General features: G+C 54.1%; 1 protein-coding gene across 1 annotated transcript; it reads right to left on the bottom strand.

The window, feature by feature from the left end:
- Nucleotides 1-282: 282 nt before the first annotated feature.
- OC90 (otoconin 90) lies at nucleotides 283-24342 on the bottom strand (the record flags this gene model as incomplete). Its single annotated transcript, XM_084229747.1, has 13 exons — nucleotides 283-464; nucleotides 2369-2587; nucleotides 4346-4452; nucleotides 7208-7379; nucleotides 8044-8160; nucleotides 14074-14124; nucleotides 15418-15459; nucleotides 15584-15712; nucleotides 17533-17645; nucleotides 18029-18203; nucleotides 20617-20673; nucleotides 22190-22255; nucleotides 24285-24342. The coding sequence occupies 13 exons, from the start codon at nucleotides 24340-24342 to the stop codon at nucleotides 283-285; spliced, it is 1488 nt and encodes a 495-aa protein (XP_084085873.1).

The raw sequence follows: 24342 nt of genomic DNA, 5'->3' as shown, positions 1-24342 counted from the left end.
CCAAGTGGGAACATCCTCATGTTCCAAGTCTCCTAGTTCGGCTCCATTCGGTGCCTTACACAGCTGCCGAGTCGCACCATCGGAAAGGCCCTGTCTTGGCCGAGGTTCCCCTCCGTGGCCAGGACGGTCTCTGTGCAGGGGCTACTTTGGGAAATGACCCCGGGATGCGCAAAGGACGGCGTGGAGCGGGAGGACTTCACTGCACGGCTTTTCCTGGACTGCCCGTCACAGCAGGTGCCTGGAGGTCCGTCCTCATGGACACTCCGAGGAGCTCATGAAATCTCACAGCTGTCCACCCAGACGCTGTGAGACGGCAAAACATGTACCCTTCCGCTTCTGCTCTTCACGATCAGGGTGACCCTGTTGGGGATCGATGCCCCACCCCATTCTGGATTGTGTGTGCTTGAATGTGCGGCCCGACTCTGAGAACACGCGTTGCGAGAAGGTGCGGAAGGCGGGGGGCCCTGCAGGGCAGAGGGGGCCCGGCAGGACTGGCTCTCACAGCCTGTCCTGGGAGCAGGTGGGCATTAGCCAGGCCAAGATGCCCTCTCTGGCACCCGTTAGCCTGGGTTTAAGGGCGAGACTCAGTCCAGGACCATCACATTTATAATTTCAAATCTTTCCCACTGAGCTTAATGAGTCAGGGAGGGATTTTTAAAACCTGAGGTCAGCTGACACCAGCTTTTGGAGGTTTTCTTGCTGTTGTGTATGCAGAGCAGGCCCGAACTCAGGCGCTCCCCCTACAGGATACAGGCCGCCGGGCCTGAGCGCCAAGGGCATGATGTGAACCCCAAAAGCCCGCGGGGCCCCACTGAGTATTGAGGGGGGATTCTGGTACCACGTTGCCCTCTGCCCGGTACACAATGTGATCTCAGTAGCTGCCCGTGGGTGCATGATGGATGGGTAGATGCCAGTTTTTCACAGTTACCATATTAACCTGCATGTCAAAGTGGGCATTTGTTGCCTTCCACTGTCCACCTGCCTCCTTCAGCCCAGTGCCTGCCTTTATCCTTCCACACATCGATGACAGACACGGGGACTCCGAGAATAAGGCATGAGACACCGAAATTTAAAAAAAAAAAAAAAAAAAAATCAGTTTAGGGCCCCCCCTGGTGGCGCAATGGGTTAAGCACAGCACTATGAAGCTCTCCGAAGCCTCTGCAGCACAAGTTCGAACCCCAGTGGGCCTGAGAGATACCCACACGGCGCGGCAGACCTCGCCTGTGTCGCCCGCTGCTCCCCTCAGCAGTGTGTTTCAGTCAGTCTGCCTGTTCTGCTCCCCACTCTGTCTCTGGTGAGTCCTCTCACCCCCCCCCCCACACCTCTGGCCTGTACCCTAGTTCTTGTACGCATAAATAAATCTTTTTTAAAAAATCAGCTTAGGTAGCTCTCCTGCCCGCCTGTGACTATGCAGGTGCCTCTGCTTTCCTCCTTTTCCTAATAAATCTGCTATTTTAAAACGTAAAAAAAAAAAAAAAAGGAAAAAAGACGGGGAAACCGAGTTTAACACCGCCGGAGCCAAGGCAGGGGTGTGAGCGACGACGCCTCGTGGGCTGACTGTGGGCCCCCGGCCCCCGAGGGACAGGGAGGCGAGTGTATGCTCAGGGCACGCGCCAGAAGCGGCGTCCCAGCCTCGGCGCACACCTGGGCGGGATCTTTGCGATCGAAGGAGACCGTGACTCTTTATTGACGACACCCTCGTTCCCGCAGGACAGGCGGGCGCGGCGGCTGGGCGAGGAGCTGTCTCCCCGCCGCGGGCGCCTCGCACCTGCCCTCACCTGCGCGCCCACGCCCCGAGGCCTCACCTGGCTCCTCAGCACAACGAGGCGCTGGTGGAGCGTTTATTGCGCCCCAGCGCGGAGGCAGCAGGGGCACCCGCGGGCCCTGGCCAAAGGCCCGCTCGGGCCCCGGGACCCACCGCGACGCCCCCGCCGCCCCCCGCCGCCCGGGCGAGGCGCACGGACTGGAGACGGGGCCCCCGGGGGTGAGAGAAGGGGGGACCAGACGCTCAGGGCGCGGCTGCCTTTCACTCTGGGGTTCTATTTGGGACCAGGTTGGGACCCCCCCGGGTCACCCACGGAGCTGCTAGGGAATCCCCGCTCCCTTCTCAGGCGCCCCCTGCGCCCCGGATTACCCCTGTCCCGGGCGGGGAGGGGCGGGGCTTCCTGGCTGTCCTAGGCGGGGAGGGGCGGGGCTTCCTGGCTGTCCTGGGCGGGGAGGGGCGGGGCTTCCTGGCTGTCCTAGGCGGGGAGGGGCGGGGCTTCCTGGCTGTCCTGGGCGGGGAGGGGCGGGGCCTCCTCGCTGTCCTGGGCGGGGAGGGGCGGGGCCTCCTCGCTGTCCTGGGCGGGGAGGGGCGGGGCTTCCTCGCTGTCCTCGGAGCTGGCGCTGGCGCTGGCGCTGGACCCCGGGGCCAGCGCGGACGGCCCTGCCCGCGGGCGCTCCTGGTGCTCACAGCGGGGCCGGCTGCCCCGGCACTGGGCGCCGCCGGGTGACTTGAGGCTTTGGTTAAAGGCGGCGGAGGCCATGCACGCGGCCGCGGTCTGGTCGCAGGCGCAGAGCACCTTGGCGCACAGGCTGCGCCCCGCACCTGGAGGCAGGTGGAGAAGGGCGGTGAGGACAGGCCTGGGGGCTCAGGCCCAGGGCTGGCATCAGGCGCCGTCCTTCTGCTGGGAAACTCTTAACTTTCTCCCCCTGCCTAGCTCCTGGTGGGGTGAGACCCGCCCCCTCCCTCCTCCTGCAAAAAATAGGCGAGGTGGCCCGAACCTCCCAGCCCACATGAAGTGGTTTCCCTGTGGGCGCCATCGACTGCACCCCTGCTGTGCTCTGGCACAACAGATGGCCTGCCGGTGACATTCATGTGCTTGCATCTGTGCCTCCACCTTTTCCTGTAGCTGGGCGGAGACTCCTGCTGGCCGGGCTGCGGTGGGCGCACCCAGGGCGATCCTTGACGAGTGTCTGCTGGGTTTGCCTCCAAAGAAATATTGGTTGGACTGAACTGTTACTTCTCTGGGCCAAAGTTTCCCATTTGTCAAAGAGAAATAGTAATTCTTGTCCATTCTGTTTTAATTTGGCCAGATAGAACACAGGATGCTCAGTTAAATTTAAATTTCAGGTAAATATGTCCAAATCAGATCTCCCTTTGGGGCAGACTTAGATTAAACAACTATTTGTTGTTTGTCTGAACTTCAAATTTGTGTCTTTTTTGTTTTCATGGGATTTGGCCATTCTACCTATTTCTTGAAGGTTTCTGCTGCAGGCAGTGGGGAGGGGGTACATAGCCTCATTGTGACTTAAACAAAATAATGACTTTGAAGATGAATTGACATCAACACTCGTTCTGCAACTGCTATCCTTGTTATCTGCGCCTGGCAATGGAGTGAAAGGTGGATTTGGTCTGTTCAGTGGTTTTCATCTGATCATACCATGAAGTGCTCATCAACTGGACTAAGCGGACTTTTCTTTTCACACTTACCCTCCAAATGTCCTACCCTGCCTTCTCTGTCAGCCCCAGGCACACCGGCCAACAGCAGAAGGCATAAGGGGGAGCACCACCATAAGCCTGCTCCCCTATGGTAACGCAACCGTCCCCCTGGGCCTGGTTCCCCCATTTCTTACTGCCCCACACTGCACCGTCAGAGCTCACAGAGGGTCAGCTGGGGTTCACTGGAGCCCTTAGGGGTTCAGACTACAAATGCAGTGTCCCTGGCTCCTGTGAGATCTGAGGGAGGGAGAAGGTGTCTGGCCGAGCAGCATTGCGGGCCCCCTCATCAGACCACAGTCATGATGTATCCCGTCTCCCGGACTCTAAGCCCTGCCCAGCCCCAGCTCCTAGTCCCCTCTGGAACACTATGCAAAGACTCCAGGCCTCCTGGGCTCGTGACCAGTGTGCCTCCGTCTCCCCAGCTCCCCTTGGACCACAGCCGCCCCCCAGCCCCCACTTTCTGTCCCAACAATACAGAACCACTGTTGTCTTTAAACTGCCTGGAGTTCCCCAAATGCCAGTGTTTTTTTCTTCTCGTTCTTGAACCATTCACTTTTCCTAGAGTTTCTCCCCAGATCTCTCTGGGAGGGGGCTTCTGCTTCTTAGGAGATCCCTGCTGGCTTAATGAAGACCAGGTGCAAGGTCTGAGACCTTCCCAGCTCTCTTCTCTCTGAGAGCTCTTGGGCCTTGGCGCCCCCTCATGGCCACTGATTTATTAGCTTCTCCCTCATAGAGGACGCTAGGCTGCCAAGACTTTTCTCAAAGTTAAGACCATGAAATCACATGCTAGATAAAACTGCTTGGTAAAGTGTCCTGATGCTGACATGAACGCACTCCCTGTGCAATCAATCCCATAGCACTTACACTTGGGCTTGCGGCCCACGCACACCACCGGGGACGGAGGAAGCCTCTCCAGCAGGCAGCCCAGCCTTCTCACCTGCTCCAAGCAGCAGTGATGGTTCAAACAGCACCTACAAGCAAGAAAAACCCTTTGAGGCCCAGAGCTCCCAGTTGTCTGGAGCTCTCTCAGGGCCTGCTTGTGGCACACTCCATAGTAGAGAAGAAAGCAGCGCCTCCCTTCCCAAGCACATAGGGCTGATTTGTAAATATGTATATATTTATATCCCAAGGGCAGTCCCGTAGGGTGGTTCAGCCTGTATAGTGAGCAAAGACTCTCTTAGGCAGGGCCAATCACGCTATATGCGTCTTATTTAAATTATTACTATTTTTTTATAGAGGTATTTTTTTTTTATTTGTTTGTTTGTTTGTTTTTGTTTATACAAGCACTGAGTACAGTCAGAAGCGCGGGAGGGCGAGAGAATTCACCAGAGCCAGAGCGGGGAGCAGAGCAGGCAGAAGGACCGAAGGACACTGCTGAGGGGAGCAGCGGGCGGCAGGAGAGGTCTGCGCGCCATGTGGGACCCTCCTCCGGGCCGGGGATCGAACCGGTGCCACAGAGGCCGCGGGCAGCTTTGCAACCCAGCGCTCAACCGCTGCGCCACCGGGGAGGCCCTTAAATTATTTTTATAGTTTTATTATGATTCTGTTGAGTGCAAGTGTGGGTAATTTGTATGTAGATTATTGAAAATGATTACAATAATTGTACAGGTGAATGTAGAGTCTGGAGGAAGGGGTATTATTTTCAGTTTCACAAAGTATACCACCTCCCTTTGTCCCCGGCCTTCAAGAGAGCAGAATAAGTATTCTGAGCATAAACAAAGAACTGCATCTAGAAAAGTGTGTGTAAATAAAAGTGTCTCCTGTCAATAAACGGGAATGAATCCATGTCTTGTTTTTTGAGTCCACCCATCTGGCCTGATAAAGCCTCACCCTCTCCAGTGGGGCGCCCCCCCCAGACAGGTGGGCATCCCCGGGAAACTTGTGATGGCTTCTGCCAATAAGGCCTGCAGTGGCTCCCCAAATCCTCTCCTTTCAGCTCTTCCTGGCCTTATTAAGGGTCTTAGAGACTCAACCAGGACAGAGGCCAGTCACAGACTGTGGCAGCCGCTGACAGGGCTGGTACGCTCAGTCAAGCACCTATTCACCAGCCTTTCCAAGTCCCCAGCCTTGGGAGGCACAGCCCCGCCCCGTGCGGGCACACCCCAGAGCCTGCCCCATTCCACCGCCTTCACAGCACGGCCAGACTATCTCGTGTGCTCATGGGGCGGGGGCAGCAGAGGACAGTTAATATAATGACTGAAATCTAAAGTCAGTGAGTGAATCAGTGCTCACACATGCTTGAAAACCTCCTGGAAATGTAAAAATTGCCAGAATGGAAAGCAGCTGTGGTCCTGAACAGACCCCCCCTGGCCGCCGGGCCTCAGTGTGGCTCTTCCTTCGTCCATTTCCCGGTTCTCAGTTTCCCACGCCTTCCTGACGACGTCACGGCTTACCTGCCTGCACGGCCAAACCTCCTCTCTCTGTGGCCAGCACATAGCTTCAACGGCTTCCCTGCTTTCTCTCATGGGGTCCAACAAAGCACGCATCTCTATCTTTCACCTTTTACCTGTGAGTGCTGTGGATCCCAGAGTTCTGCCGCCGTGTGCTTTGTCTTGAGAATGGAGGCAGACGGCGGACCGTGGAGGTGCAAATGTGCTGACCTAGCTCGGGCGGGCCGCCCTTTGCTGGAAACAGGACTTCAGTGTCCTGAGGGGTGAGCGTGGCAGCTTGCCTGCGCGGCTGGCCCTGCGCTCCTTCTCTGATGCTGACAGGACGGATGACGGTGCCGCAGAGACGGTGCAGGTGGGTGTGGGAGGTTGGCTGGAGGAGCCGTCCAGACCCTGTCTAGCCTGCCACGGACACGGCTGCTCTGCGGCCCCTGCCGTCCGCTTGCAGTCAGCCCAGGAGCCTGTCTTGCTCCGTCTTTTTTTATCAATTTCATCTGTAGTTGCTGATTTTCCTCTGGCACCCACAGGCCCTGGGGTGGGGGCCTGGGACACTGTCCCCGTGCCGGGGCGGGGGCCGTCCCCACGGGCAGCCCGTCTTTACAGCTCCTCAGCTCGACCTCCAGGATGCTCCTCCAGTGCACGTCCAGGCTGAGCTCCCCCCACTTTTCCTCCGATTCTTCCCCCACCCTCACTGCGCTGGCATTTGGCTGCATGTCCAGCTCCCTCGCCGTGGACACGGGCTGTCGTTTCGGTTCTGCTGTTTGGGTTTCGTCCTTGTTGAGTCCCTGCCAGGTGGGGTCATGCCCGGCACAGAGAGGAGGCGCAGGGAGGGTGGGCCGAAGGCACAGCTAAGGCCACGGACAACTAAGGCGTGCGTGAGGTCAGTGTCCATCCTCCCCCAGCGGCAAAGCTAAAATTAAGCACTTAGGCTTCAAAGTGGAGAAGCCCCTTTCTATGTGGTTGCCTGCAGGGAAACATCAACCGGAGACGCCAATTGTCCATGTGGCTCCTTGCAAAACAGCAGAGGCGGGGTCTGGTGGGTGTCCTTGGAGAGGGGCCCCATTGGGGCGGCGGGGAGTAACTGTGGTGGAACCGGGGACGCCCAAGTCAAAAGATCTGGCGCTGCCTCTGTGCCCCCGAGCCACGGACGCAAGTCAGCCTCTGGGCCTCGGCGGCTCGCCCAGAGCACGGGGTGACGGTGGTGACCAGCCACCATCCGTGAGATCACGCTTGCGACAAGCTCTTTGTGAGTCCCGAAGGGACAGCTGCTGCAGAGGACACGGTTAGCTCTCTCTGTGGGCGGTGTTGGCGCCTCTGCCCTCCACCCTCCCACCCATACCTGTCCAGGGCGTCCCTGGGCTCGCCGCGTCCTTCTTGTCCACAGTAACAGCCGTAAGACTCAAATTCCTCCGGGCACCGGGCGCTCAGACAGAAGAGCATCTCCCCGAGCTCAGGCTTCACCTGCAGGCTGCCCCCGCTGCCCCGGTGCAGGAAGGTGAATCTGTCACAGGCTGACAGGAACAAGACTCTCAGGAGAGCAAGGAACATGGGACAACGTTCACAGAAGGGACACCCCTGATCTCGGCCTCCCAGCATCGTTCTTCTGGGATTCCTGTCACGTGCTTGGTCCCCGCCTGGGACGGGGTGTCTTTCAAAAAGTCAATTTTCATTCCCAAGTTTTTACCTCTCTGCTCAGACTGTTTGTTAAATCCCCCATCAGGGATTGGGGTGTTTCTGGACTGGAGATGCTCTTGGGGCCTGCTCCAGCTCAGGGCCCACATGGCCCAGCATCCTGGGGGGTCCTGGCGGTCCCCACTGGCTTCCTGGCCCCACCGGGTGAGCACATCTGGCAGGATTTGCCTGCAGGACGCTTGACTGTCCTTTGCCTCTGTCTCTCCTTCTGCCTCCCAGTCTCTCCCGCCTCCCTCCTCCTCTGCCTGCAACTTTGGGTCAGTTCAGCTGAAGTCTATTGTGTAACCCCGTCGTTATAGGAGCAGTGGAGGGAGAGCTAAGGAGCCAGAGGCCCAGCGTCGGGCTCCCGGCCCAGCCTCCCTCTCAGACACAGGTTCTCCATACTTGGCATTGCACACCATGGATCAGTGGGGGTCTGTGGACAACGCGGCCCAGCACCCTGAGACTGGAGAGGACTGGTCTCTGCTGCCTGCTCCCATTTACCTTTGGCAGTTGTCTCCTCAGGACGGCTTTTGACAGGTGACACAGCCAAGCCCAAAGGTTTCACGCTGGTGGGGGCTATGGTTACACCTTCCACTGTGGCCACCACCTCTGCAGATCCTGAAAAAGCACAATTTTATGGTCCATATTCAAAAAGTGGTTCAAGAGTGGATTTGCAGATGGACACGTGGTGCAGACTGAATGCAGACAGGGATTTCCAAACAACAAAGCAATGGAGAGCGCCCTCCGGGGGTGGGGGAGGGGGCTGCAGACATCAGGGCAGAGGCTCAGGGATCCAAGACCTGAGAATGCCCCCAATTTCTATGATAACCATAAAGTGGGCCAGAGTCTTCACTAGGCCATCTGGAGGGCGGCCGTGGACAAAGCTGCTGCAGCCACTCAGACCTACCTGTTGTGTCCCAGTGAGGCGCCTGCACTGAGGGCCCAGCTGGGGCTCACAGTGATTATAGAATGGTGGAGAAATGGAGCCAGTTCCTGGTCCACAATAATGCAACCCCCCCCCCCCAAAACACACACACACACACTCCTCAGCTCCCCTCAGGCTCCTCAGCTCCTCTCAAGCTCTTCAGCTCCCTCCAAACTCCTCAGCAACCCTCAGGCTCCTCAGCTCCCCTCAGGTTCCTCAGCTCCTCTCAAGCTCTTCAGCTTCCTTCAAACTCCTCAGCAACCCTCAGGCTCCTCAGCTCCCCTCAGGTTCCTCAGCTCCCCTCAGGCTCCTCAGCTCCCCTCAAGCTCTTCAGCTTCCTCCAAACTCCTCAGCAACCCTCAGTCTCCTCAGCTCCCCTCAGTCTCCTCAGCCCCCCTCAGTCTCCTCAGCTCACCTCAGGTTCCTCAGCTCCCCCTCAGGCTTCTCAGCTCCCCTTAGGCTCTTCAGCTCTCCTCAGGCTCCTCAGCTCCTGTCAGGCTCCTCAGCTCCTCTCAAGATCTTCAGCTCCCTCCAAACTCCTCAGCAACCCTCAGGCTCCTCAGCTCCCCTCAGTCTCCTCAGCTCACCTCGGGTTCCTCAGCTCCCCTCAGTTTCCTCAGCTCCCCTCAGGCTCCTCAGCTCCCCTCAGGTTCCTCAGCTCCCCTCAGGCTCCTCAGCTCCCCTCAGCTCCTTTGCCCTCTCATGCTCCTCAGGACACTGTAGCAGCTTCTCATCAGTCTCAGGCAGTGGAAGGTCCTACATGGAAGGCAGCCTCTGATGCTTCTGCCTCCCTTCACTGCCTCCCTGGCACTGGCTGGGTCTGTCTTTGCTCTCCTGTATTGGTCCCACCTGCCCTCTTAGCTGGACGCAGGAGTCTCTCGCTGCAGGCCGCAAGCCAGATGCAGCCCAGTCCAGGTAAAGGAGCCTCGGTAGACCCTGCCCAGCATCTGCTGTGGGTCCGCCATCTTGGGTTGGCTGCTTCCTACATCTGGGTCCTGTCTGTTCACTCAGCCCTCGGCTGATGGGGCAGGAGCAGGGCTGCCCCTACACCTCCCCACCTGACAGTTACACCTCTGCTGGGCATTTATCCAAATCTGCTGGATATTTACCCAAATCTTCTGGTATTTATCCAAAGATGATGAAAACACTGATAGAGGGAGTGCAATATGGCGCCTCTGTTCACAGCAGCCTTACTACAAAAACCAAGGCATGGAACCAACCGAAATGCCCAAAAGGTGACTGGATGACAAAATTGTGGAACACATATGTTCAAAGGAATATTACTCAGCTATTTAAAAAAGAGGAAATCGCGCCTTTTAGGACAATAAGAGTGGATCTTGAGGTGATGATGCCGAGTGAAATAGGCTTTGCTGGGATTCGTCGCCCCACCAGCCCCACCACCTGTCTGGGCAGGCAATTCCTCTGAAGCCCCTTCTTGCCCCCTCACCTCCTGCACCCAGAGGTCGCGGGGCTTCTCGGGGCTTCTCGGGGCTTCTCAGGGCGGTGGGCCGCAGTCTCCATGCTCTCAGCTGTGTGTGTGGTTGGGGATTCTGCCCAGGCCTGGCCCAGCAGCCCGGGGAGAGCCCAGGTACTAAATGCACCTCTCGATCTTCCTCAGAGGGGAGAGAAGGGAAAGTCTTTTTTTCCCTGTTTTTTTTTTTTTCCCTGTTTTTCCCTGCTTTTTTTCCCGTTACAATGAACAGAGGCTTTTGTTTTCTTGCTTTCTGCTATGGAAATGTGTCAACTGCTTCCATTATTCTCTGGGATAACTTGGCAACAACATATTGAGGGTCCCCGCAATGACTGCACCTCATACCCAGAAATTCAAGTTCTAAGCATCCAGCCTGGCTGATTAATCAGAGTGGATGGGCATGAAGAAAGCGCCTCGCTATCATTTCTAACAGCAAAGATCAGAAATAACAGGTTCAATAAATTACAGGCTTCCCTGCAAGGAACGAGGCACAGTCACTAAAAGTTATGTTACAGAAAAGTACGTAAGGTCAGGAGAATATTCTGCCGTCTAATTAAGTGACCCAGCTCGGGCGACAGGGCCGTGGCTGCCTAGTAACCTAAATGCACGTTTCTGGCCATGGATGTGTTTTGGTAAGTGGGCGGGAAGTGAAGACGAGAAAAAAAGTCTTCAGATAGTCAAAGTGGCTGTCTTTATGATGTGGAGTTTAGACGATTTAAATAAGAAACTAAATATAGCTTCCTCTGTTTCTCTAAGTGCCTCTCTTCGGCAGGAAAATTTCCATTTTCCCCACTAATGGAACTGTCTTTCAGTGGCGTTTCTCTGCTTTTGGCAGGGTGGCGGGGGTCAGTGCGAGAAGGCTCCAGTGAATTCTTCCATCCCCCACACACCTGATCTCATCCAAATCTAGGGGACCCATAAAAAGCAGGGGAAGCCAAGGGAGCTTACCTGGTGCTGGTGTGGCCTTGGCGGCTCCCACATCCTCCCTGTCTTGGCTCGGTCCTGCCCCCAAGAGAAGTGAGACAGAGTGAGTGTCCACCCCGCCCGACCCGCTGGCCACTCTGGGAGGACTGGAAAGGGAGGGTCACAGCTGAGACCTGAGGAGCCCCCCAGTCCAGACCTGCAGGTGGACACACCTGCAACGCCCCAGGCTGGAGGCAGGGGGCTTGCCCAGGCACTTTGGGATAGTCAACCTCTTTAGAATTTGAAAAGAATAAAAAATAAAAGAGTATCACTTTTTTTTTTTTTTTTTTTTGCACAGGGAATAATGAGGCAGCAGAACTGTGATTCCAGTGGACTGCTCCGTGCCTCTAGGAAGGCTGCTGAGCCTTGGTTTCTTTACATGAGTCTGATGTTGTTGGACAGTTATTAAGTTCCTGTCGTGCTGCAGAGTGAATATTTGTGTCCTACAAAATTCATAGTAACCCTAACATCCAATAGGCTGGTGTGAGGGCCTGGGGCTCTGGGAAGTGACTAGGTCGGGAGGTGCAGCTCTCCCTGAAACAGGAGTAGTGTCCTTAGAAGAGAGCCCCTCCCCCTCTCGTCACGTGAGGTTGTAGGGAAAAGCCAGCCTCCTGGGAGTGAGGAACAGAAACTAGGCTCGACCATGCTGGTTCCCTGATTTTGGACTTCCAGCCTCCAAGACCAAGAGAAATAAATGTCTGTGGCTTACAAGCCAGAATGGATGAAAACTCACTATGTGGCAGAAACAGCACTCAGCATGCGTCTTAATAGAACCCCTTGGTTAGTGCCATACTCAGCCTCGCCTGGAGATGAGGAAAGCAACGCAGAGAAAAGCTAAATTGCTTGCTCAAGATCAGGGAGCCAGGAGGTAGCAGGAAGCCAGCCCAGGCCATCTGGCTGAAGCTGACCTCCTAAGCACCCCAGATTTCACTTCTGGCTCCACCACGGAGCGCTGGATAGGGCAGCCCCGGGATGCTTTCCATAAGAAGGAGCTGCCTTAATTCAGTGTGTCAAAGGTCAAGGTTATGATGGTGTTAAGTGAAAATCAGGGTTTCAGGTACACTGATGTGACATAAATTGAGACTCTGGACAGTTCTAAGCTGGGCAGGGGATTCTCCTCAGAGGCAAACTGCATAGAAGCAGGACTAAAGAAATACTAAACCATCCTCCCCAACCCCCGCCCTCCCTCACCTGCTCCAGCCAATTGCTGCTCAGAGCTTGTCTTGTGTCTGCTAAATGGGGGGAGGCGGGGTCTCCTAGGACCAGGGAGGAATGACCCAGAGGCCAGGAGGGGCTCGGGGACAGGCAGCACACTGAGGTCCTCAACATCGCTGCTGCTCATTGCTGGCTGCTTGCTCATTCTCGGCAATTACTAGGAGTTATTACCAGCTATTTACACCCGCTGGTAAAGCAGCCGTGGTTAGTCAGCACAGAACAAAGTAAGCGGCTAAGTCAATTCTGATAGTGTCTCGACCTAAGTGTTTTTAGGAAAGGGGTTATTTTTCATGAGTAAATTGTATAATGGAAAGAAAACCAGTTCTCAGCCTGAGGTCGCAGAGAGTGACCAGCCCAGGTCACTTGCTGGATGAGCTGGACTTTGAACCCCCCAGAACCTGTTTCCTACGGAACCTGCAGAATGGGTCGGACGGTTCCTGCAGGCCCTGTTGTAAGTGGTCGCCAGAACTGAGCACACATATTTAGATGCCATTTCCCATGGAATTCCAAGCTCTGCTCCAAAGACCCCTTGGCTTACTTGTCCTGGACAGTGTGGTCAGTCGGTCAGGGCTGGTCTCTATGGCCACTGTGAAAAGAAACAGCCCAACTTCAGTTCTCAGCCAGCTCAGCGCCTGGACCCGGCAGGGGTCACCAGCAAATGACACAGGTTTGGGGCTGAGGGACCAAAGAGAAGGTCTTTGCCAATATGTCTGAACGTCGATGTCCAGTGAGACCCCAATTCAGAGGACAAGGCTAGTGTCAGTCCTGCTTTCAGGCAAAGAGACCAGAAAATGACCTGGAGGGCAAGTGTGTGCACCGTCAGGTCATGGATGTGAGTGGGCGTGGGCAAAGGTGTGTGTCCACACGCTCCAGCCACACTCCACACTCTTTGAGGAGCTTTATTTCCTTTGCATGTTCCTGGGGTCCTGCCACAAGGTGGTGAGGGCTCTGGCTGAAGGAAATGGAAATATCCAATCTGGGCTTATTTGCGATTGGCTGGTGGGACGGTGAACTTTGCAGCTTATCCTCAGTCCAGCATGGGTGTGGCTGCCGACCACCACGCTGGGCTGGGGCACGGCACATGGCCGGCTCTGCTCTGCCTGGGACTTCTCTCCTCCTGGCAGGTTGGGGATGAGCTGCCTAGAACTGGATGGTCAGGGGTGAGCTGTCCCACCAGGCCCCATCTCTGTGCTCACAGCAGCAGTAGAGAAATTAACACACATCCAGCGGGCCTGGTGCATGGTGACCCCCTTAAGGGCACAGACTTAATGATAAAGATACAGGCTGTCCAGGGAAAATTCGGGTGTGAGGAATAATAAGTAACTTTTTAGTCTAAGAATACCCCATGCAGGGTCCTCCCTGGTGAAGCAAGGGACTAAGTCTCAGCACTATGAAGCTGTCCACAGTCACTGCAGCATGAGTTCAATCCCTGGCCAGGGAGCTGACTCACATGACAGAGCAGACCTCTCCTGTCTCGACCGCTGCTCCCCTCAGCAGTGTATTTCAGTAGATCCGCCTGTTCTGCTCCCCGCTCTGTCTCTGGTGAATTCTCTCACCACCACCCCCCCACATCTCTGGCCTGCATCCCAGCTCTTGTGTACATAAATAAAATAAATCTTTTTTTAAAAAAAAGAATGCCCCGTGCAGAGTCCGGGACATATTTATACTAAAAAAGCTATTTGTTGCTCATCTGAAATTCAACTGGTCGGTTGGGATGGGGGTCCTGCATTTTACCTGACAGTTCTACCAGGTGGGCTTAGGAGTGTGAGGGGAAGCCGAGCATGCAGGGAAGAGGTTCAGGGCCAAGAAGAGTGAGCAGAGACTCCAGAGTGCACATGAGGTGGTTCTGCCGCAAGCCCAGGCCAGGGTCATTTCTGGGGAACTGACGCCAGCCAGTCGGCAGTTGGTGCCATCAGAGGGCAGGTATCTGGCTACACATCAGTCCCCTGGCGCTCACCTTCTCCTGAGAGGGCCGTCAGGCTGGCGTCTGTGGGCTCCACGGGAACCACTGGAAAGAGAGAGACCCTCAAGCAATGACTGAGATCACGGTGTCAACATGCGGGGGGCGGGTGCAGCTGACCTCGGGGGAAAGAGCCAGAGAGCAACTGTCCACTGTGTCTCAGGGGTCCTGGCCTCACCTAAACCTCCCAGGAAGCAGGGGTGCTCAGCAAGGACTCCCCAGCAAGGACTCGGAGGGACTCCTGCCAGTGCTGGTTTCTGGGGCACATGTGGGCGCTGTCAGACACAGGCTGGAGGCCATGACAGGACTGCAAACCCCACAGATTGTGACTGTGGCGTGTGAGACCTGGTTTGAGAAGACTTCTGCTCCATGAGGAGGCAGGATGGCAGAGAAAAGGGAAGGCTGGTCTCAGAAGGCACCAAGAGATGGGAAAAGTGCAGGCACCCCCGTCTCACAAGTGTACACACACACACACAGGCTCACAGCCACACCCAAACATGCACACTCATACCCCCACACACGCCCACACCACACACACCCACATCAGCACCCTCTTTAACAAACGCTGCAGGACCAGTGCTGAGGAGGAGCCTCAGCCCCAGGAAGGAGGAGGCTGGCCGAGGGGCACCTTGCACTTCCCACCCCAGGCCCCCCCTGTTGAGAGGGCACAGCTGTGGGGATGCTGCTGAGGCAGGAATGACAGGCGTGACCCCAGCTCTCTCTTTCTTCATCAGATGCCTGTTGTAGAGCAGGTAACACCTGCTTAGCTCAGCAGACACCTGTGAGGGGGTTACCTGGCCTGAGGAGTCAGAGAAAACAGCCTCCCTTTTGGATGCTGCGTGGGGGAGGCAAGTGGGAAGAGGAAGAAGGAAGCAGGGTGCCTGCTGGGAGGCCTCAGTGGCTAGGAGTTCACCCAACTGTGCAGGGCCTGGCTCTCTGGGGCTGCGACCCTGCCCGGGCACCGCAGCCCAGGCTCTGACCACAGAGGGAGAAAGGAGAGACTTGCAGCGCCTCCTAAAAGGACCAAATCCACCCCCGTCACAGAGCAGGGGGCAGAGCTGCACCGGTGCAGGGAGGCCTTCGAGTTGGCTTCATCAGAAGACCTGGCACCCAGGCCCTGGCTCACTGGTCCCGTGAGGTGGCCCCTCAATGTCAGGTGCCCCTGACGGTGTTGGGTCAACCGGCCCCGAGATGGAGCTGGCTGTGCCGCTGAGTTACCGTGACTAGACTCCCCGACACCCACACAGACACACTTCTCTCCACACGTGTAACTTTTGTGAAGCAGCTTGTGGCTGTGTCAGCCCCTGGGGTCCCAGTAAAAGCCCCTCCCTGGAGGCCCACCTCGGGGCAGGAGTGTCGTCAGCTCGATCCCGCTGGTTGTCTCTGAGAAGAAAACACATTGGATAGTCTGTTCAGAGCAGTGGGTTTGGGGTGCGTGAGAAGGTTCTGGACTTGGCATCTGAAGAGACTGCCAACCCCGAGCAGATGCAGGGCCGGTTCCTCTTACCTGGCGGCTGAGGCAGACAGAAGGAGGTGTCCAGGAGGTTCAGGGAGGAGTTGACATGCGACCGAGCCAGGCACTGCAGGGCGGCCTTGTCACAGGTGCAGAGACGGCGCCCACAAGCGTCCTTGGACTCTGCGCAAGAACAGCGTGGGCGCAAGCTCTCACCTGCGTCCTAAGAGCTGATGCAGCCTCCAGACCCCGCTTCTCTGGCGGCTTCTTCATCTCACTCACGTCACCTCCATCTCTTGAGGGGTGTCCCTGTCCGGGGGGGCTGCCTGCTCCTGTCTCTCCACCCACACCCAAGCACGGGTCATCCTGGGCGCTGCTCCCAAGAGCTTTCCAGTCTGACACGTCTCCCCATCTCCACACCACTTCCTGGGCCAAGCCCCTCACCTCTTGTCCAGTGTATGTCACTGTCCCCTAACTTGTCTCCCTGCTGCCCAGTCTACTCTCAACGAGGAGACAGAAAAATTCTTTCAGAATTCAGGCCAACCCCTGTCTGTCTGTCTGCCTGTCCACGACCTTCCAACAACTCCCCAGCTCAGCGTAAAAGCTGCTGTCCCCACTCTGTTCCTTCTCAGGTCTCCCCTGCCCTCCTCCCTCATCGCCCCGTTTCTAATTGACAGGCCCCTGCTTTCTCCAACACATCAGACACTCGAGGTTTAGGTCCATCCACCCGGAGTGTCCTCTGTCTACGCGGATCTTTGGGAGTCACAGGCTGCTCCCCAATTTCCCTCAGTCTTGACTCAGCTGTCATCTTCTCAGGAGGCTTTTCGCCCTTTCACTGCCCCCCCCGCCCCCCCCCATGTCTTCTCGTTGATTTATTTTCCCCAACAGCACCTGTCATTGTGTAGTACACGGCCTCATGTGTTTCTGATATTTTTAGTGTTTGAGAACCATGAAGAAACTCTAGCGAGTCAGGATATCCCCAACACCTGGAGGCATTTGCCTCAGTGTAGGTGCTCAGCCTGTGTCCGTCGAGCAAATCAACGAGCAAGTGAGGGAATGGTGTTTTCCGAGCTCTGTGTCCTCAATGATTCATCCCAAGCCTTTCCTGTGCCTCCAGCGCCACGTGATCTGGGCTTTGGAGTCAGCAGATTTGGTTCAAGCTCTGCCACTTAGCAGCTACATGATGCTGGGAATTTAATTTCTCTCTGCTCTTTCCTCTCCTTGCCTGAAAACTGTACATGGGGACCCCCATCTATTCTGGATTTTGGGGAGATCAGCATTGCCGAGTATCAGGCTGGGCACACAGAGCAGGCTCTGAGAATGGACAGCTTGGGTGGTGCCAGCGTTCCTGCCCTCGGCCCTCTGTGCCTTTGCCTGGTGTGCTTTTGTGCCAGGGTTACCCAGAGACATGAAATAAAGTTCCAGGAATCACCTGGCAGGTACATGGGGCACTGAGGTTGGACCTACACGTGTCTGCTTCTTACAAGAAGCAATAACCACCGCCATGTTCATCCATTGCTGCTCCACCGCTGAGTCCCAGGATGGCCAGTCTGCCCTAACCATTGATCACACTGAATTAATGTAACATCATTTTCATGTAATCATTGTTTGATTATGTTTTCATAGCCAAGCTCTGAAGGAGATTCTCTCCTCTCCATGCTGAGGTTTGGAGGAGGTACAAAATTACCCCAACCTCACACAGTGCATAGAGAGCAGCTTAGGCCCCAAGCTCGCAGGGTTGCTACAAGTATAACATCACAAATCCAACAATCTGTTGACCAACTTCTGTTTCAATTCAAAAAAGCATTTACTGGGCATCTACTGTGGGCCAGTTACAGGTGCGCAGACCTGACAGTGGTCTTAGCAGAGCTGATGGTGTTGCCAGTGATGACAATGACCCCTCGGAAGGGACCCCTGGGCTTCATCTGGATCTGGGGTTTCTGAACTGTCACTTCTCAGCCCCCCTCCTGCAGCCCCACCCCAGGACACCTGCAGGTGCTCACCACACGTGACCCTCTGGCTGATGCAGTTGATGTCTGTGCTGAGCTTGGCGGGGTCTTGGAGGCAGCCCAGCTCGGCAGCCTCTTCATGGCACTGTCGGTGCTGGAAGCAGCAGCTGTGGGTGAGGGGAAGGATTAGGGCGACAGTTTCGGTCAGGGTTAGGAGACAAGCGGGCAACCCATGATGGTTTTTGTCTCTGGGTAGTCCCTGGTCTGATTCACAACACTCAGCGGGACCCTGGCATCTGTGTTCTGTGAGCATCTGGGTCATTCTGATATGGATGACCCAAAATTTGAGAAACACTAGAACTAAACTGTGGCGTGGATGTCACACAGATCTTGATAACCCCTCTGAACACAAACAGCCTGCAGATTGCACGGCAGCTGAGCGCTGAGGAAAGCAGTCACCCCATGGTGGCACGTCCTCAGCGCAGCCGTGTCCACGCTCTGCCCACGTGTAAGCCAGGCCTCTGCGGGCTCACCTGTCACCCTTGCTCACCTGTCAGACTCATCCACGGGCAGCCCTTCCATCTCAAACCTGCAGGCACAGCCGTAGTCTTCAAAGTCCCGGGGGCAGAGACCAGCCACACACTGCATACCGTTCACAAACTGGAGCAGAGCAGGGAAGTTGGTGAAGACAGCCTGCAGCCAGGTGAAGTGGGAGCCCAGGCATTCTGTGCAGAGGGGGAGCAGGGTGAGCATGGGGGCTTACAGGTGAGGAGGGAGCCCCCATTCCAGGACTCCTATACCTCGGGGTGATGGCACTTCACCAGTTCGTTTACCATCACTAAGGACAGTTCTGGACAGTTGAAGGTGGCAAGTGTCTAGGTCATGCCCCCCGTTGGACACCTACCCAACAGCTACCTCTCCCTTCTTATTAACAAACAGAAATGTGGAGGCCTCCCTGGTGGCATAGGAGTTAAAGTCTCAGCATTTTCAAGCTATCGCCAGCCACTGCAGCACGAGTTCAATCCCCGGACGGCCAGGGAGCTGACTGACATGGCACAGGAGACCTCTCCTGTCTCTCCCGCTGCTCCCCTCAGCAGTGTATTTCAGTGGATCTGCCTGTTCAGCTCCCCACTCTGTCTCTGGTGAATCCTCTCACCCCCTGCACCTTTGGCCTGTACCTCAACTCTAGTATGCATAATAAATAAATCTTAAAAAAAAACATAAATGTGCTCAAGGAAGGTGAGCCTTTGCCCCACATCTTGGGGATGCTCCCTGGTTATTCTCAGTGGGCCATGGTAACCCCAAGCTCCCCTTACAGCGGTTGACCTAGGGCTGAGCATGTGATCCAGGTCTGGTCAAAACAGCTTAAGGGGGCATCTACTAGAGGCTTTGGGGAAATACTTATTTCCTTATAAAGAAATGATATAGGGAGACCTTCCTGAGAGGGCCTTGAGTGGAGCAGGAAACCAGTTGTGTTTCCATACTTTCATGTGTGGAAAGTGCAAGAAAGAGAAACAGAGTTTCAGGGAGCGCAGAGGTTGATGCCAAGGCATTTGAAGAGCGTCTACTGTTATGTCAGAAGATTTTTTTCTTCTGACATAAAAATCTTCTGAAAGATTTTTTCTTTCTCTTTTGAATGTGGGTGAGGATATGCTGCCTGGAACTGCAGCAGCCACCTTGTAACCATGAGGCCCTGGTTTAAAGCTAACAAACCAATATGCCCAGTGAGCAGTGGAGCAGGATGGAATGGACATGCTGGGTCTTTGCCAACTGTGTTGAGCTACTGCACCTGTCCTGGTGCTGTCAGACACTTCTGTAAAATATTTATAGATCTTTGTTATTTGTATCATACTAATTTGATGAAGGGCTTCCAAATGATGCAGTCCCAATACTAGCGAAGTAAAACCAGTGAGGGAAGGGAGGGGGTTCAACACTTGGAAATTTTGAGCACTTACTATATTCCAGAAACTGCTCCATAGGCTTTAAATAGCACAACAGTTACTATTGACAAAGTAAGCGATGCTTTAGAAAGAATTCACTCGGTCTATTATCTCATCATGCTAATCCTGCCAGGCAGGTGCTCTTCTAGCAACCTCCATTTCACAGGTAAAAAAACTGAAGGTCAGAGACAGAGCCAAGGTATTTGCCAGGATGATGACTTGCCCAAAACAAATATGCTTTGGCGAACAAAATTGGCAAGAGGCCAAGGGCCAGTTTTTACACTGACTCCCGTGCTCTCCACACCCTGCCTTCTAACTGGAGGACAGTGGCATGCTCAGGGGGTGACCCCACCACGCTGGCTCAAATGCGCAGGACCCCAGGAGGGGGCACGGGAGGTTAAGAGTTGTTTGGGATGAGCGGTTCCACACGACTGCTCTTCTGCCTTCTTCCTGCCACATTCACACTCCCTTTCCCAAATTTTGTCTCCACAGAGTCTAGTCAGAAAAATGAAGAAATGTTTCTATGCAGAAGCGTCACTCTTTGCTTTCTGCATATGTGTGCGTGTTTATCGCAAATGCATTTTCATGGGAAAACTTCCAGGACTCCCACATGTCATCATGTACATGTTTTTAGAGCCGCCATAGGCTTAGCGCTGTGGAGTCCAGTAGCTCATGCATCTTTTTGCTCACGTCAGTCTTATCTGTCAGGTACTTTTCATAATCAAAGCTGGGAGTTGCCTTGGTGTCCTGTAGGTGACAGTGGACGCCAGGTGCCTGACACACTGAAATTCTTAGGGCTCAGGTATGTTTATTAATTGGGAAGAAAAAAGTAAAATGACTTTGATATAAGGAGACTAAGCTCTGGGCTCAGAGGAGAAATTTTCTGTGGAGCTGTGGCCTTGGACAAGTCACTGAGCTCTCGTAGGCCCCTCGCCTGTGAAATGGGGGTGGCGTACTGGTCATAGCCAGGTGTGGCTGGGGCTGAAGTAGTTAGATCCACGCAGCCGCCTGGCAGCCCAGGGGCATCCTGCCCTCCACGTCCGCGGGAACCGGGTCACGTTGTCAGAGCTCGCCCAGGAGGCTGTGGAGCTCAGAGGGCAGAGTTCAAGTCCCTGGTCGTTTGTACCCTGGTAGCATCCCACACACACTCCAATCCTGACACAACTGGTGGGTAAACCCAACCTCAGATTTAACTTACCAAAAATTTCAGCCACACTTTCCACATTTTTAAACACCCCATTAAAGAATGTGATGTCTAAGAGGAAAAAAAGAAAACAAATTAGGGCCTCCCTGGTGGTGCAGGGGTTAAGTCTCAGCGCTATCAAGCTATCGGCAGACACTATGACATGAGTTCGATCCCCGACCAGGAAGCTGACCCACATGGCGCAGCAGACCCCTCCTGTCTCCCCGCTGCTCCCCTCAGCAGTGCGTTTCAGTAGATCTGCCTGTTCTGTTCCCCACTCTGTCTTTGGTGAATCTTCTCACCCCCACCCTCACCCTGTGGCCTGCACCCCAGCTCTTGTATGCATAAATAAATAAAACAAATCTTAAAAAAAAGAAAACAAATTAGAAAGCATGAAGTTTCGCCTTCTGCTCTGTGGGGTAAGAGTAATCATTTGGATCCTTTTTCTCAAAAGGTGGATTTGACCCTGGGCTAATTTTCTAGTAACATCAGTTGCCGTGGAAACCTGATCTGTTAACCTGGGAAGTATGTTACTAGATAGAATTGTTGAATGTTTTTTAAAAAAAAATGACCCCTGGTTGGTGACTTATGTCTGGACTGGTAGAGACAGACTCTAAGTAACAGACTCTAAGTAACCAACGGGCTGCTCTTGCTGAAGAGGCCTGGTGCCCATGGCTTGCTGGCCCTCTGTGCTTCCTGACCTCGGCCCTTCCAAGTGCCAGGTGTGGCCCGAGAGTCTAAACATCCACTTGAAGAAGACCACCAGGAGTGGGTTACTGCATTTCCCATAGAAGTTGTGTCATTTGGGGCGGGGTGGAACTGATCACTTTGCTTTCATGAGCTCCTCCCACGGGTGATATTCTTCAATGATCCCCCTACAGGGACGCACCTGAGCAACTTCTACACTGTCACCAGGAAAACTTGCTCTTCCTCAAGAAATAATTATGGGGGACTCCCTTGTGGTGCAAGGTATTAAGACACGGCCTGCGGGGCTGTCCGCAGCCTCTGCAGTACCAATTCGATCCCGGCCAGGGAGCAACTCACACGGTGCAGCAGACCTCTCCTGGCTCACCTGCTGCTCCCCTCAGCAGTGTATTTCAGTCCGTCTTCCTGTTCTGTTCCCCACTCTGTCTGTGGTGAGTCCTCTAACCACCCCCACCACCTCTGGCCTGTACCCCAGCTCTTGTATGCATAAATAAACAAATCTTTAAAAAAAAAGAAACAATTATGGATCTTCCTTCTCACCACAGCTGTCTCTTTTTGTCCTGCCTTCTAGAAAGGTCCGAGCTCAGTTTGAAGCTGGAATCCAGTCGCCATGGGACCCTCTGCTCAGTCCTTCTACTTCCTTCTCCTGGCTTCCCCCTCCACCTGACCTTTGTCCTCTGATGGGAGTTTTTAGTATTTTGTCTCAAAGGAGAGGCCAATGGTGGGTCAGGCTTTAGGGGGAACTGTGAGGAAAAGGTTTTTGTACCTACAAACTCCATACCAGTGACTCTAGGGCACATTCAGAGAGGCGATTTTCTCTGCCAATGTCCTGGACAACTTTTACCCAGTTTTGTCTCTGAAGAAAAGTTCAAAGAGTCCTTACTGATATCTTTTGAGAGTCCTGGCAGTAGTTCCCGTGGAAGGTGTGGGGTGTCCAGAGGGTGACCCCCTATAATTGAGAAAGAGAACAGGGTTAGCCACTGCTCATTACTGAGCTAAGCCTGAGAAGTGGCACCAAGGAAGGCAATGAGAGGCACATAAATCCAATTCTAGGCATATTTATCTTGTGACTGCTCTGCTCCAGGCCTCTGTGGTGGCTCTTGAAGAAAATAAAGGAATGGCTGAGATAGGCCCAGTGTTTCATGCTGGCTGGCCATAAGAGTGGCCTTCAGAGGCCTCCCTGGTGGCCTAGGGGTTAAGACTCAGCACTATCACTGCTACAGCCTGAGTGAGATCCACAGCCAGGGATCTGACCCACATGGCGCAGCAGACCTCTCCTGTCTCTCCCGCTGCTCCCCTCAGCAGTGTATTTCAGTAGATCCACCTGTTCTGCTCCCTACTCTTTCTCTGGTGAATCCTCTGACCCTCCACACCTCTGGCTTACACCCCAGTTCTTATATGAAAAAAAAAAAGAGTGGCCTTCTGATTGGGGAGAGAGAACTTGGGGAACTGATCCAGAATTTTTGTTGCACATGAAGCATAAGGTTTCAACTTAAAGTACATGCTTGTTTGGGGTTTCATGAGATGAAAGATTAGAGAAAATAAGGACAGACATGGTAACGATCCAATTCCCTAAGGAGTTACTAGTCGAGGACGGGGTTTTCTCCCAGAATATCAGCATCAAACTCATCTGGGAGGCAGGTTTGTCCGCATTCTGATTGCTGTGCCCTGCTCCAGTGTGATCTAGCAGCTCCACAGTGGGACTCAGAAATAGACATTCTAATAAATTCCCCCACTGATTTTGAAGTTGGTAGTCTGGAAGCCACACCTTGCCTGTAGTATTATTTCTTAGTATACATTTTTAATTTTTTTTTTTTTTGAAAGGGGTTTAATTTGCCATGATGGGATGGGAAGCAATAGGGAACAGTGGGGACTGTGGAGAACTAGAGAGACGGTAACAATGAGAGGGGCAGCTGTCATTCAGCTCCAGATCTTGGGGACAAAGTCCCACAATTCAGATATTTGAAAATTGTTTTGAAATCTAAATTTTTGGTAAAATCTTCCCAATTTAAACTCTTGACTCAACATTTGCCTGAACAAAATAAATTTGTAGATTGACTTCAGTTTGAAGGTAAAAGGAAGGTATTTGGGTGGGCGCAGAGGAGTTTGGGGAATAGGACTTCCTCTAGGCCCACTGGACAGGGTATGGACTGATGGTGCCTCTCTCAGCTTTGGGTGCCAACCACCTGTCTGGCCCAGGAATGATTCCCGGGCAGGGAGCTTCTCACCAGCTGAGCACCGTGGACAGTGTCTTGCAGAACACAGACCTTCAGTCCAGGAGGGAGAGTCCTGAGTTTGGCGCCATTTGAACCCATATCACAGACAGAGCCCATCTAATTGTTCTGGCATGTTTTACTTTTTGGTATAATTACCTCAGAAACGATTTAATTAGCATAACAGCCAACAGCTAGGAATACCTGCTGCCCACTTCAGCAGCAATTGTAAAATTTTGCCTGCTCCTTGATAATTAGCTCGCTGGTATTTTCTTTGTGCAACTGATAATTAAATTCTGTTCTGGAGGGTGGGAGATGAGCTCATCACTGCTGCACTCCTAAGGCATGTTTGCTCCCCACACACTCCCCCTAACTTTCAGGATATTGACGCCCACACATTTTTCTTAGCAACTGAAGATGTCACCCTGGATTGTAAATTGTTTATCCAGAGACTGGATTCGTTCACTTACAAAGTCCAGAGGAGGAGAAGAGAGGCAACATAAGGACAGAATGCACAGAATAAAACGGCTTCCTGCTCTGGAACGAGAGTGTTACAAGGCCCAGGTGACGACCATTCAGCTCCAGCCTCTCCGGGCTTTATTGTGGGCCACCCCAGCGCACTCCAGTGCAGTGAAGCTCACGCTGTAGTTGTCCTCTTCTGGACAATGAAACCCAGACTCCTCCATGAAGCGCTAGCTTCTCCCACCCCCCACACAAGCTCTCTTTGCCCTGGAACCCACCTGGCTCCACAAAACCACCTCTTACCTTGCTCCTGAGATGCTGGAAAGCTCACAGCTTCTGACACCAGACAACTTCCTGCCAT

The sequence above is a fragment of the Talpa europaea genome (genome assembly GCF_964194135.1).
Source record: "Talpa europaea genome assembly, chromosome: 3".
NCBI lineage: Eukaryota > Metazoa > Chordata > Mammalia > Eulipotyphla > Talpidae > Talpa > Talpa europaea.
The sequence above is the reverse complement of the archived record's forward strand: the minus strand, read 5'-3'. Positions and strand labels throughout refer to the sequence as shown.